Below are 13,834 nucleotides of genomic sequence, written 5' to 3'. Positions count from 1 at the left end.
GTGGATACATCTAATTCTTACCACTCGTGCTCGTTCTACTAAAAATAATTGGGAGAAGAACCCTATAATTTATAATTCTTAAGGATAATTTCTCACATTTCTCTCAATAAAAAAGACTTAAGAATCACTCTTATAAAAGTTTGCAAACTCTTTAAGAGGGAAAACACACATACAAAAGTCAAGAAGAACACATCTGAAAACAATAAGGTATATTGAGAACATGTAAATAGACCCCAGATGGCAATAATAAATTTTTGTATATGTTCAACTCATAAATTGTTGTGACTGTTAAAGTATATTATAAGGTTGTTGATTATATAAATAATAATATTTTGTGTACGTTAACAATAAAAAATACACCCACGGTAGAAGGAAAAAGTTATTTTTTTTAAAAAAAAAAATCCTCTATATTTTCTACTAATTCCAACCACCCACTAAGACCCATACATAGTACTTAAATATAGCAACTAAGCTTAAAAGTATTAGTAGATATAGTATAACGCAAATAAGATCCAGATAACAAATTTAGATAGTTTATTAATAATAGACCATAACACTAGTAGGTCTATTAATGAATAGTGATAGATCATATCATTTGTAGAAGTCTATCAGAGATAAACTATATAATTGATAAACTTTATTATATTTATAATTTTTTTAATATTGTTATACAATTAGTTATTATCACTAAAAAGGATATTGGTTGTAATTTTTTTTTTAGGAAAAAAAAATACCGTGAAATTGGCCTTACAGTTTCGGGCTCCATAATTTCTCAACAAGTTGGTTCTCGTAACATGAGAAGTAAAAAAGGTACAATTCATTACTATGCTAATATTGACATTTACTTCCAACATTTCTTAATTTATGGTTTAAACAAAAGAAAAAGAAAAGAAGAAGAAGAAGAAACTAATGTATAAACTCACCATATAGTTAGGCTACTAAAAATGGAAAATAATTGTAGACCATAATTTTAGATCCGTCAACAAGTTGTGTCGCCTCTCTTTTGCATATAAATATACGTAGGGGTATTCAAAAAAATCCGAAAAAATCAATCAATCCAATCCAATCTGTGCGGTATGCGGTTTGGGTTAGGTTATCAACTCATTTGGGTTGGGTTGGGTTCAAATAAATGAAAATTTTATGGGTTGGGTTGGTTCATGGGTTCACCTAATATAATCCGAACCAACCCGAATTTATTATTAATTTTAAAATATATTTTTTTTGTTACTTATAACACAATTATTTATATATATATTGATTTTAATTTTATTTAATTTCAATATTTTTTTAATAATTGATTCTTCAACAACTCAGTTTCTTTGCACTTTAGAAAGAAAATTTGTACTATATAAATTGAAGTTGAGTAATTAATCTTAATTCAATATATGAAAATAATTAAATTGGATGTTTACATATTTACATTTTGCTTCTTTTTAGAACTAAATAAATGACCCGACTAACCCGAACCAACCCAACCCAAATATTTCATGATTGGGTTGGGTTAGGTTCATTTTTTAATAAGAGTTATTTGGGTTGAAAAAATTTATAACCCGGTTGAGTCTAAAAAGTCTTTCAACCCAAACCAACACCCCTAAATATATGCACTTCAATCACAAAACAAACACAACTATTTTCAAACAAACATGGCAAAGTTCTCCATCTCCCTTCAGCCTGTTTGGTAGACAACCTGAAAATAGAAATTTGAAAACAAGGAATTCAATGAAAACAAAGTTGTAATTCATGTTTTTAAATATGTGTTTGGGAGTAGATTTATAAATTAAATTCTAATTGAAACAAATTTTCAAAATGTGATTGAAAATATATATATTTAGTTACTCACTAAATATTAGGTTGAATATAAATTATTACTAATTAATTTCTAAACTTGTTTTATGTTAAATTTTTTGTATAATTATTATTTTGTAATATCATATAATATATATAATATATTACCTATTTTAAATTTAACAAAAATAATTGAGTTTATAACATAAATAGTATAATTGTTATTGTTTTATCATTTTTACTTTAATTATGCATTTTAAAATTTTGAATTCAAAATCTGGATACATTGAAAAAAATAAAAAAGTTTTTTTTCTAGAATTTGCATTGTTTTGATCACATAATTTGAAAATAGGTTTAGAGAATGCAGATGGTTGACCAAACACATATGCGCTGAATTCAGTGAATTTGGATCTGAGTTGCCTACTAAACAGACCCTTATTTTCTCATGTTTGTTTCCAACATATATTTTATTTGGTATTTCACCAAAAGTTTTTAAATATGTACGCTCAAAATTTGCATAACTAACATATAATAATGTTGAATTAATTTTGTTTTCTCTACATTATCCCTAACTTAGGAAATCGGGTCCTGATGAGTCAGAAAATCCCCAATTAAATAAGGAATGAAAAGGAAGCGGGGAGACTTTTCTCCACTAAATGCAATGAAAAATATATCACCACCCAATTAATTAATTAACTATACACATATAGATACACATACATTCATAAACTAGCTCAAGGTGATTCTTTAAAAAAAATATCATTATATAGCTCACACTTTTTTTTATATATATAGTTGAATATTAGGCTTGTAATATTAAAATTTTATTTTATTTTTAAAATTATGAAATTAAATATTTTTATTACACTTTGCACCTAAAATATAATTGTTTTTAGTAAGAAATTTTATAGTGTTTTTTTAATAGAAAATGTATCGAAAATAATCCATTCAATATATAAATTTTTATTAAGGTAAAGAATAAATTCTTCAAAGTTGTTAAAAAATTAAATAAACTAAAAAAATCAAACAAAAGAATTTTAAATGAATCCCACAAATTTTTTCAAAAATTTTTACAGGGATGAAAAATAAAATAAGAAGAGATGAAGAATATAATAGAAAAGCATGAGATTAGACTGCACGAATTATCAGAATGTATTCTAGAAATTTCATTACCCTTAAATTATTTGTGCTATTGTACCTTCGAGAAGTTTTAATTATGCCTAATTAATTATTTGTGCTTTTTTAAAAAAAAAAAAAAATCTTCTTTTTTAAGTACGTGCTTTATATAGTACTGTGGTCGATTATTCCAGATGTTTAGTCAATAAAGTGGGTTGAATGTATATAACGTAACTTTCTTGTTTTTCAAATTTGGATCATTTTCATTTTTGAATTTACTCTCTGTTTTTATCTATCTTTTTTTTTTCTCCATTTAGGTGGGACCCTACTTAGGCTTGTTAATTGAATAACAAAATAGCAACATTGTCATTTTGCAACTTGCTAATTTTAACTATTCTTTAAAAAATTATTCCAACAACATATATCTAAGCTAAAATTTTCATAATATGTGATCAGCTCAACAAGATATTAAATTCCAGCTGAAGCAAATATGATTTAATCAACATAAAGATATATTAACAACCAAGAAATTTTCTAATTCCTTTATATTACTATTATAATTAAAAGGAAAAAAATCCATCATATTCTTTTTTGCAAGCGAAATATTGGAATAATAGTTAAAAAGATATGTAGGTTCCGTGTCGGAAGTGTGCCATCAAAGTTCAACTTCTACATGAACTAGATAAGAAAGAATCACGAGTATGAGTACATAATATCTCCATTGATATGATTTTTTTAGTGTAAACTATATAAAAGCAAAAGTTGAAATTTATGTCAAAATTAGATAATATATATCATATTCGATGGAAAAAACCCTACTACAATCCGATGAATAAGCAGAAAAATAATAGAGAGAAATTATAAGAAAACAATAGGACCCAATTACAAGTGTACTCTCTTAAAACTTTTACAATACTCACACTCTTCCCATTTTCAAATAAGAAAATACATAAAATAAATTTAGCTAAAGTTAACACCTCAAGCTTAAAGTATTTCTGACAGAGATAATTTGGTTTTTATAATACTTGGAGCCCATAATTTTTTTGTACTTTTTTGATATAGAACAACTGCACTTATAATATTTTGTCAAAATCTAATAACACTATCAAGATATGTCAATATTGTGTTGCCAATAAATTTGATATCAGAGTCTCTCCTGACTTCATTATCGAACTTACACTTCAATGTATTTTTATCAATCATATCTTAAAGTTTATAATTCAATTCCATTTTTAAGCTATTGCTGGTTGCTTTCTCTACTTTATCAAAAGTGTCTCGTGACATCAATGTAGGCCTTCACATGACGTGCATGATTCAGTAACCATTTATATTTAATACATTACATTTGCAATTTGCAGGTTAAATTATATACTAGTAGTTCTAATTACTAAACCTAACATTTATTTAACTTAAAATTAAATAAATAAATTTTCAAAAAGTATTTGAAATTTTAAACACAATTATCAACTCCACTAATATATATATATTTATAACATAGCATGAAGAGGATCCAAGATGAGGACTATATAAAAAAAATTATTGCCCCCACACTCTATAAAAAGTAACATTAAACAATGATAACGACTAGTTAGCTGTTTCACATATTTTATTTGAGTAATTAAGAATATGGTTTCCGACTAGAAAAATTTGGTCAGATGGTCTCTAACTAACGACAAAAATCAAACTAGAAATATTTATTAGGTTGAGAATAATTAAATTAATATTCCATATATTTAAGTCAATATATTTATTGTCATACATTTATTTATTCCTTGAAAATTCGCTCTAGTTTAATATTTTGACTCAGTAGATTGAGTTAGATCTTTATCATCTTTAGAAATAAATTTTCCATATTTGGTCGGAATTTGATTTAACACCTCAATTCGCTGCATCAAATTGGTATTAAAATTTCGGTGACGTCCTCCAAACGAAAAAGAAGTGAAATCATAGATGATGATCGGAGACACGCACATCAACGATAGACGATTGGATTTACCACTCCAACTATTATCAAACTCAACACACCTCATCAATCACTATTTTCATATTCGTCATATTTAGTATGTTATTACATTGATAATCTATTTAGAAGTTGTTAGTGGGATTTCCACTCAGGTTTGAATGATAATATATATTTTAAAATTTTAAATAGTTTCAATTATGTTAATTATTTTAGACAAGGTTTATGGTTGTGAAATCATCTTTTCATTGAACATACGATAACCAATCAAACTATATCCATCTTGTTCACTTGAATAATATGAAACGATTATATAGATACAACATTCTTTAATTTTTAGAGTATAAAATAAAATAAAAAGCATACCAAGCTTATTATATATTATTATATACTTGTTAGGAAAAATTAACCTTACTAATACACTATCCCGTTAGTTTAATGTGTGGATTAGAATGATTAGTTTTTAAAAATGTCTACCATTATAATCTAAAAAATGATGGTTTTTAAATATAAAAAAAATGGGCCAACTTACCTATAAATATAATAAAATATCACTACAAATAATGATATTTTGCTATATATAAGAATATTTATAACAGTTTATCATTTAAAATAATTACGCCAAGAAAATGTTACCATGCGAAGTAAATCAATATTTATTAAATTCATCTTTTGAACTTGAAAGAGTAGTACATTGTATTGCTAAATGAATACTATTTTTTTTATTATTAAGAACAAACTATTATGGATTTACAATGATAATAAAAAAATCATCCTTCTTTGGCACCTTAATTAATTTGTACTCTTAAAAATAACCGTTTAATTTTTTTTTTAATGATTTCAGTTTAAATTTATATCTTGTTCGCTCTAAATAAATATATCTGTTGTGTATTAGTAGTAGGTTGTATTTTTTTTTTCAGAAAACATTATTATATTACTTATCTATTTTTAAAAACAGTTGTATTCGATTAATCAATTTAAAAAGTAAAGTAACATCAATGTTTAAAATATCGATAGAATAAAAAATATCAATAAAATATCAATTTTGATGAATATTTATGAAAAAATTATAAGAATAAAAAATTTAAATTAGCAAATCTCATATTAGTTAACAGGTATATCATTTAAGGATAATATTTGGTTGCATCACAAGATTGCATCCATCTTTATATATCATTTCTTACCACTTAAAATATTAAAACCGTCTTAAAAAAGAAAAAAAAAAGTAAAATTTGTCACATGACAAGTTGTGATTGAACAATTTGGTGGGATGTACAATGATAGGTATTGTTTGGTGTGTACAAAGTATTTTTTATTATTTAATTATATTTATATTAATGACATTTTATTACTTAATTTTGAATGTTTAATAGATTTTTCTACTATATAATGAAAATATAGATTCACTTTTTGTCCATAAATACATAAAAATATATGGATAAATAGTGAAAATATCGACATGGAGACCGATAGGATTATAATAATTTATTTTGTATTTAGAATAAAGATAAACCACAGAATGCAAACCTAATCGAGAGTTGAAGTCCAAGGGGGACTGAGCATGACAGAGACAACTCAGATAACAACGATGTGTTAAAAAGAGCCCATCGCTTTACGCAAAACCCCAAAAACACACCGTATGGTGGCTGGTGGACTCCCCCCTTTCCGGCCTCTTTCCACGTCCCTACCATATGCAAAATTAAATTAAATAATATCGAATAACAATTTCCAAAAAAAAAAAAAAACAGAAATAAAAAAAGAAAAGTCAGTCAGAGAACAAATCATCCCTTTCTATTTTATTTGTTTGCATATTCCGGAATCCAAGTTTCAGCCTGCGTATCAAAAACACTCTCACCGTCATCGTTCTCCATACATATCCATTTCTCTTCTCTCTTATACGACTGTTGTTATGGCGCTTTCTTCAACTTTCTCTCTCGCATTTTAGTACTTCCGTTTTAGTCTCGGTCCTTAACGCCTCCATCTTCCTCGCCGAGTTTCTTGTTCTTCTTCCTCTTGCGTTTCCCGCCTTGGTACTCATGTTTCTCTTTTGGAGCTTTTCTTTTATATGTGCTTATTTCACAGTGATTTGCTCGTCGTGTGTTGGCGTATGTTGATGTTTTTGCGGTGTTATAGTTGTGGATTTGTCTACGGTTGCTTACTGATGTTTATCTTTTCTTTTTTTTTTTTTTTTTTTTTTTTTTTGTGGTGTTGTGAATTTTGGCATTGAAGAAGGTGTGAGTTGGATTTAGATACTGTGTTTCTGGAATGGGTGATATGGAGGTTGAAGAGAATGATGTTTACGAAAAGAAGATAAGGATTGGAGTGTGCGTGATGGTAAAGAAGGTGAAATGCGACGCAAAGCTTAATCATGTCCGCATCTCACTCTGTAACAGAACTCTCTTTTATTTCCTTTTCAACTTACTTGATGACCTTCTTCACTTCATAGGTGTCCTCGTCGCCAATGAGACAAATATTAGATAGATTGGAGGCATTTGGTGAATTTGAGGTTTGTAATTATTTTCATGTTGGCCCTGTAGTTGCTATCAGTTTCGTTTCATACGCTAGTTTGTTTTTTCTTTTTTTAATTATTGAACGAAAAATGGACAATGGAGATCTAGTTTTTAAAGAAATGGAATAGTGCAATAATTTCTGTGAAGAGTTTTGTGGATTTAAGATTTCATTGTTGTATATTTGTGCAGGTTGATTTTTTGATTGTAAAATAAGTTTATGCTTTTGTGGATGCTTATTTCTCATTGATTTATTTTTTATTTTTTTTATTTTTATTGTCATATGTGGATCGAGTGTAGATAATAGTATTCGGAGACAAGGTCATTCTTGAAGATCCAATAGAGAGGTATAGTATATGGTTACAATTATAATATAACTATCTTGAGGCTGCGAATTCAATTCTTTTCATTGTTGGTTCTGCATAATCGCACCTATTTCATTAAAAAGGTTAGCTACTATTTTGTCCTCTCCTTTCTAATTACCAGGAGCAGACTCTTCATCATTTGCTTGGTACATTGAGAATTTTTACATTTTCTTGCCAATATTTAACCAGCCAAGTGCTAAATATCTGGATCTACTCTGGCCAGTGAATATCACATCTTTTGCTCTGGATTTACTGTTGAAAATATGATGCTATCTTGAACGAACTCCAGAGAAGTAGCCTTTTAGAAAAAAAAGATGGGCCAATCAATTTTTAGCTACCTTTTGGGGAGTTTGGATTGAAAGGAAGAGATGTTTTGATTATTTGAAGATTTTATTTTTCAAACAGTTTCCACTAAACATCGAATAGATTGTTTGTTCCAAAAGACAGCTAGTCGTTCTATTTCCCTGCTTCCAATATGCCATGGGCATGAAATTATAGACTTTGAGCTTTGGACGTTATGAGTAATCTATCGGGATTCTTGTTTCAGATGGCCAGATTGTGATTGCTTGATTGCCTTTTACTCCAGCGGCTATCCATTAGAGAAGGTTGAAAAATATGCTGCTCTTCGCAAGTAAGTTTACTTCTCACTCATGTGTTCAAGTGCATTGTGTTTATCAACGCTTTTTTTCGGTGCTTCGGCCATGCTTGTTCTCGTGGGTTTTGACAAATTCTTCCAAGGCTTTTTCCAGCTCAAGTAGGTATCTCCTTTTCAATAGTTTAGACCACACTGGATCGTTTCATTTACAATTTTTTGGTCATATTATTTACTCTACTCCCCTCTGAAGACAGAGACCACTTGTAAAAATTTAGTCTTGAATCTTGATGCAAGTAAAAAAAACAGAAAGTCTCGATGTAACTGCTTTCTTTTCCTTTAACAACTCCCAATGTAACAGTTAAACAAAAACAACCAGCTTGTAGTAAACTTGAATTCACATTGAGAAGGTTACAGTAGGCAAAAAGAGCAGAGTGAAAGATGGGAGTTTTGAAGTTATAACCTCAGAGAGGAATGATAGAAAAGAGCTCCATTTTAATCAGAACGAAAAACCTTTCATTAGGAGTATGTACTTGCATAGATATTGACCTATTATCCTCCAAAGATACCTTGTCAACACAGTTTACTGCAATGAACTTTGAATTGTTGGCAGTTTGCAGTATACGGTCCCATTTTCTGGATGTTGTGAATCTTTGATCAATGGGGATGCATATTTGTGTTTGTGACCTGGGGAAATAATGACCTTGGAGCTATTTGTTATTGGATATTAATGGTCCATAATTTTAGATCACCTAATAAATGACTAATTGTTATAAATATCACTTGGTATTTAGGTCAGTTGGATCTGGTTTTATTCTTCTGTATGGATTCTCTTACTTAATAGAACGATGACTTGTGACTATGGAAATCCAAGTGACTTTGAACATTCAAAGAGTTTCTTTCCTGAGTTAGCTTCAAGGACTGGAAGTTTGGCAGTCATTGACGTTACCCAAGATTTTCTTTGCATGAAGGCGAGCCGAGAATATTTCTTCTAATTCTTTATCTATTTGTTGTGTTTGATGATCCTGAAATTTTAATTCTTTGACATCTAGAAAGTTGATTACTTCCTTATTATGCTTAATTCAACAATAGAATGATACTCTACTCTCATATTCAGACCCTTTTTGGTAAATGAGTTGGAACCACAATACCTTCTTCATGACAGAAGGAAGGTTTACGAGGTATGCTTCTTTGATTCTCATCATTTGATACTATCTTTTATTTTACATCTGTTAAACATGACTATTTTATGTAGTGGCGTTGTTGATCATATGATCCGTTAATTTTCCTATTTGACTTTCACATGATTACTGAATTTACATGCTTATGTTAATTCATTAAGATGGGAAAAAATGCAGAAGAAAGGAAGCATGAGGAATATCCTCTCCTTTAAAGCTATCTGAAAAAGTGGTTTTAAAAATCTCTCTGTTAAAATTAAAATTCTTTAAATGATTGAAGTGCCCAAAATCTTAGTTCACTCTTTTATGGAAGAAATTAAGACTACATTAACGTGAGCACTATTGCTTGAACTTGAAGAAGGAACTAAAGGAGTAGGTTATAGGAAAAAGAAAAAAACTCTCCCACAAACAGTTCAAAAGAACTCCCCCCTCCATTTTGGGAGAAAGGAAAGCTTTTGTGGCAAGTAGGAGTGTGTGGTATTTTATGGTAGCTTTTGGGTGAGAGGAACAATAGAATCTTTTGAGGGAAGTAGCTTGATCCTTTTAATGGTTGTTCCCTTGCTATATTCAATATTTCTTTGTGGGCTTCGATCACAAAGTTTTTTTTTTTTTTTTTTTTTTTTTTAATAATAAAAAAAATTAAAATTTTTATTTATTTTATATAATAATTATTCTCTTGGCTTTATTTTGCTTGATTGGAGGCTTTTCTTTTTGATAACCTCCACTTTTTGGCGGTTTTTTTCCCTCTTTTCTTTTCTTTCTTCTTTTTTTTTTTTGTTTTTTGTTTTTTGTTTGTGTGTGTGTGCATGTTTGTGTGTTCTTTCATTTTTCTCAATGAAAATTGTGGTTTTTTCATAAAAAAATAGTTCAAATGAACTCCAGCTAAAAATAATTGGTTTCTCGATGAAACTCCTTTTTTTTTTTTGGTAAAGTAGCTTGTTTTGATGTCTAACTTTTCGAAGATGATAAAATAGTTTTCTTTTATAAAACAAGAAAGATAAATAAGAAAGATATGAACTTGAATATCTCGATGAAAGGATTTGGTATAGTGAAGCAGTTGGACAAACGACCTTTTTTCTGGTTCATTCATACCAGTATTGAAAACTATTCCAAGACGAGATTTTCCTTTTTATCTGTATGATAAAATTTGTCTTTATTATCATTTTGTTGGAGAGAAATTGATTTTGTCACATTTCATATCTCCGTCGTGTAAGGACTTTGTAGCTATGAAATTTCCAAATCTTCTCTTAGCTATACTTTTGCTTTTATAGCATATCTTCTCTTATAACCATGTGGTATAGCAATTTTGTAATTTCCATTGGATTAGAGGGTTCTTCTTTCTCATCTAGTATTTCCATCTTATCAATGTCTCTTTTCTCTTCTTTCAACGGATAGAAATTAAAGGAATTTTTAAGATTAAATTGTTTTGTTTTGACTCTTTTTATGTTAGTGTGCAGTATTGGGCTCATGATTATTACAAATCATTCTTTTGTAGCTTTGTTGTATGGGGTTCCCTTCTATGCTTGTCCCCTGGGCTGTTACCTTTCCTCTTATGAATATATCTTTGTTTCTTATCAAATGAAAAAAATATTTTATGTATTTAATTGTGCATCTTGGTTTTCTTTTTCTTTGAATAGATACGTTATGAAAATTTGTTATGATTGGTAAGTGATAATATTGGAAGTTTTTCTTTATTATAGATGTTATGTTTTCTAGAGAATTAGATACATTACGGTGATAACACTCCATACACAAACTTTTGATTGAAAAACTAACTATTGCATGTATTTTGGTGGTTTAACATTCAAATAATAAAGATTAATTTTGTGTTTACTTTTGGGTTTAAGCGTCTCGAAATGTTTGGAATATCTGTTCCAAGCTATGCCCTTGTGAATAGAGAAGTGCCTTACCAAGATGTGGAATATTTTGTTGAGGAAGAAGACTTTATTGAGGTTAATGGTAACCGTTTTTGGAAGCCATTTGTGGAGAAGCCTGTCGATGGTGAGCTTGCATCTATGATTTTCTTGGTTTCTTTTCCTCTCCATCAATCTTTTTGAAAGCATGTGTTTTGCCAGTAACATTTTGATGACGTACTTTTCCTTAAATCTTAAATTTGGATACAAAGAGAGCAAGAGCACAAAGTCTTACTTATGTTGCTTTCTATCACATTTTTAAACATTTTTGTGACCTTCAATCGTCTTTATAACAGTAGGTGGCCAAGAATTTGTGTAGGCAGGTCATCTGATTTATAAATTAATTAGCTACATAACTACGTTTAGTGGTAGAAATGTATGCAATATTCCTATAAAAAAATAAAAAGAATGTATGAAATTTTACATCCTCAGTGAGTTGATATTAACGTTGAACCATTAGATGTTGTGGCATCAATGTGCAAACTATGATGGGGGTTCAAGAGAACACACATATTCTTTTAAAGTTTTGTTATTGTTCAAGAGTACAGTTCAAACCAAATGCCTCTATGCTCCTCTCACACCCTTGGGCCACCCCTTTGTAAAGAAAAAAAGCTACTATGGGAGAACCTCTTTTTCTTTCCTTTTCTTTTTTTAAAAAAAGAAATTAACAAAAAGAACAAAGGACAAAACTTTTCATTGAAGGGATGAAAAGAGACTAATTCACCTAGATATAAACTCCAAGAGGAGTGAAATAGACGTCACATGTATTCTAAACATAAAAAGAGATAAAAGAAGAATTGCAATCAATTCAAGTTAATATCCTAAAGAGAGAAACCATCAAAGAGTTTGAAAGAGAACACCAAAGAGATGCTTTGAGATGAAATGAATCAAAGTGATAACCATGAACAACTTATACTCTCAAAGATCCTTCGATTTCTTTCCAATCATAATTTTGAAATCAAGGCCTTAACAACATTGACCCAAATCGAATGAGATTGAGTGGGAACTCTATTTTTAAGTGGATGTTTTCAGATATATTTAAGAGTTGCATTGGACCCATTTCTCTCTGTCGACAATAGTTGGTTGGGAGAACCTCTTGATAGGGTGAAAGTTTGGCTAAAGTTGATACCCATTATTTAATATCTCTAAGCTAAAGTTTAGAACCCCTTATTTAATATCTCTAAGAGGTGAAAGTTGGGCTAAAGTTGAGACCTCTTATTTAATATCTCTAATTCCTTCTTTGTTGAATTCTTTATGAGGGCTAATTCATGGTGGACACCTACCTAGGATTCAATATCCTTAGAGTTTTCATGCCATTGTAAGGATAGATGGGTTATCCCGTGAGATTAGTTGAAGTGTGCACATGGTAGCCTGAACACTCACTGATATAAAATAAACAATCTTTACAAGTGCTAGAACACTTTTGAAGGGGAAATTTTAAGATGGTCTTAAACTAAAATCATGTGTATCCATGAGTCTACACATGTTTTATTCTTGTGAAGGAGAAAGTTGCAAACTTGAAGGAATTACAATGCATTAGTCTTATTATTGGTCCTTAAAAATAAGTCTTAGGTCCTCGAAGATGATTATTTGAGATTTGGCAAGAGCGTAAACTAAGTATTTTGCTCAAGATTGAGCTTGAAAAGGCCTGACAGAATAATACATTTGATGCTAGTTTGTAGGAAAGAAGGTTTTGGTCTTAGAAGTGATTTTTTTGGGGTGTATCTATTCTGCAAGCATTTAATGTCAAAGGGCATAGGTGTTACATTTTTTAAAATTCAAGAAGTTCATTATTACAAAGAAAAGTAAGAAGAGCCAAAAGCCAACAAAAGTATTTTTTAACCTTTAGATTATATTTTTTTCCCCCTCTCATCTCATTTGCATAGATGAAGATAGCACAAATTACACTGCCTTATTATACTTTCATGTTTGTTTATGGAAGTTCTGTTCACAATCAAAAACCAAAACAAAAAACAATCTGGAGAACTTCTATTCTATTGCATTTATTTTGTAACCCTTCTCACTTAACTCTATACCTGAATTGAGAAAAATAATTGTTCTTCCTAAGGTGTCTATTCTCTTACTTAGATTCCTTAAATATGCTTTATAACTTTACATTTTAATAATGAAAGTTTTTAGTGAAAATAATATAATTCCCTATACGATGCTCTCTAAAAATTTTTTTCTTGAGTACCTTTCTTCAAGTGTTTTCTTCTCCTTCCATTGTTTAATTATAGTATGTAGCATTTATATTGTTTCATGTACTGCTTTGTTATCGTGCAATTCTTAATTCATAGTGATTTTCATCTTGTCATTATGTGAAGGGGATGATCATAGCATAATGATATATTACCCCAGTTCAGCAGGTGGCGGTATGAAGGAATTATTTAGGAAGGTAAGCTGATTTGTTGTAGCTAT

General features: G+C 29.4%; 1 protein-coding gene across 4 annotated transcripts in view; it reads left to right on the top strand.

The window, feature by feature from the left end:
* Window positions 1–6,645: 6,645 nt before the first annotated feature.
* Window positions 6,646–13,834, top strand: part of LOC120079978 (inositol hexakisphosphate and diphosphoinositol-pentakisphosphate kinase VIP2-like) — a 35,537-nt gene continuing 28,348 nt past the window's right edge. Inside the window, exons 1-8 of one of the 4 annotated variants that reach the window (XM_039034482.2) lie at window positions 6,646–6,891; window positions 7,094–7,204; window positions 7,308–7,367; window positions 7,669–7,715; window positions 8,281–8,364; window positions 9,443–9,506; window positions 11,351–11,504; window positions 13,741–13,811. In XM_039034482.2, the coding sequence (XP_038890410.1) occupies window positions 7,127–7,204; window positions 7,308–7,367; window positions 7,669–7,715; window positions 8,281–8,364; window positions 9,443–9,506; window positions 11,351–11,504; window positions 13,741–13,811 (558 nt within the window). In that variant the 5' untranslated portion in view covers window positions 6,646–6,891; window positions 7,094–7,126. Of the gene's footprint in view, window positions 6,892–7,090; window positions 7,232–7,307; window positions 7,368–7,668; window positions 7,716–8,280; window positions 8,365–9,442; window positions 9,507–11,350; window positions 11,505–13,740; window positions 13,812–13,834 lie in introns of all 4 variants that reach the window. The other 3 variants (XM_039034480.2, XM_039034481.2, XM_039034479.2) reach the window with 3 other exon arrangements.

The sequence above is a fragment of the Benincasa hispida genome, chromosome 6, assembly GCF_027475165.1.
Source record: "Benincasa hispida cultivar pf3 chromosome 6, pf3_genome.v1.1, whole genome shotgun sequence".
Lineage (NCBI taxonomy): Eukaryota > Viridiplantae > Streptophyta > Magnoliopsida > Cucurbitales > Cucurbitaceae > Benincasa > Benincasa hispida.
Note: the sequence above shows the minus strand (reverse complement) of the source record. Positions and strands in the feature narration are given on the sequence as shown.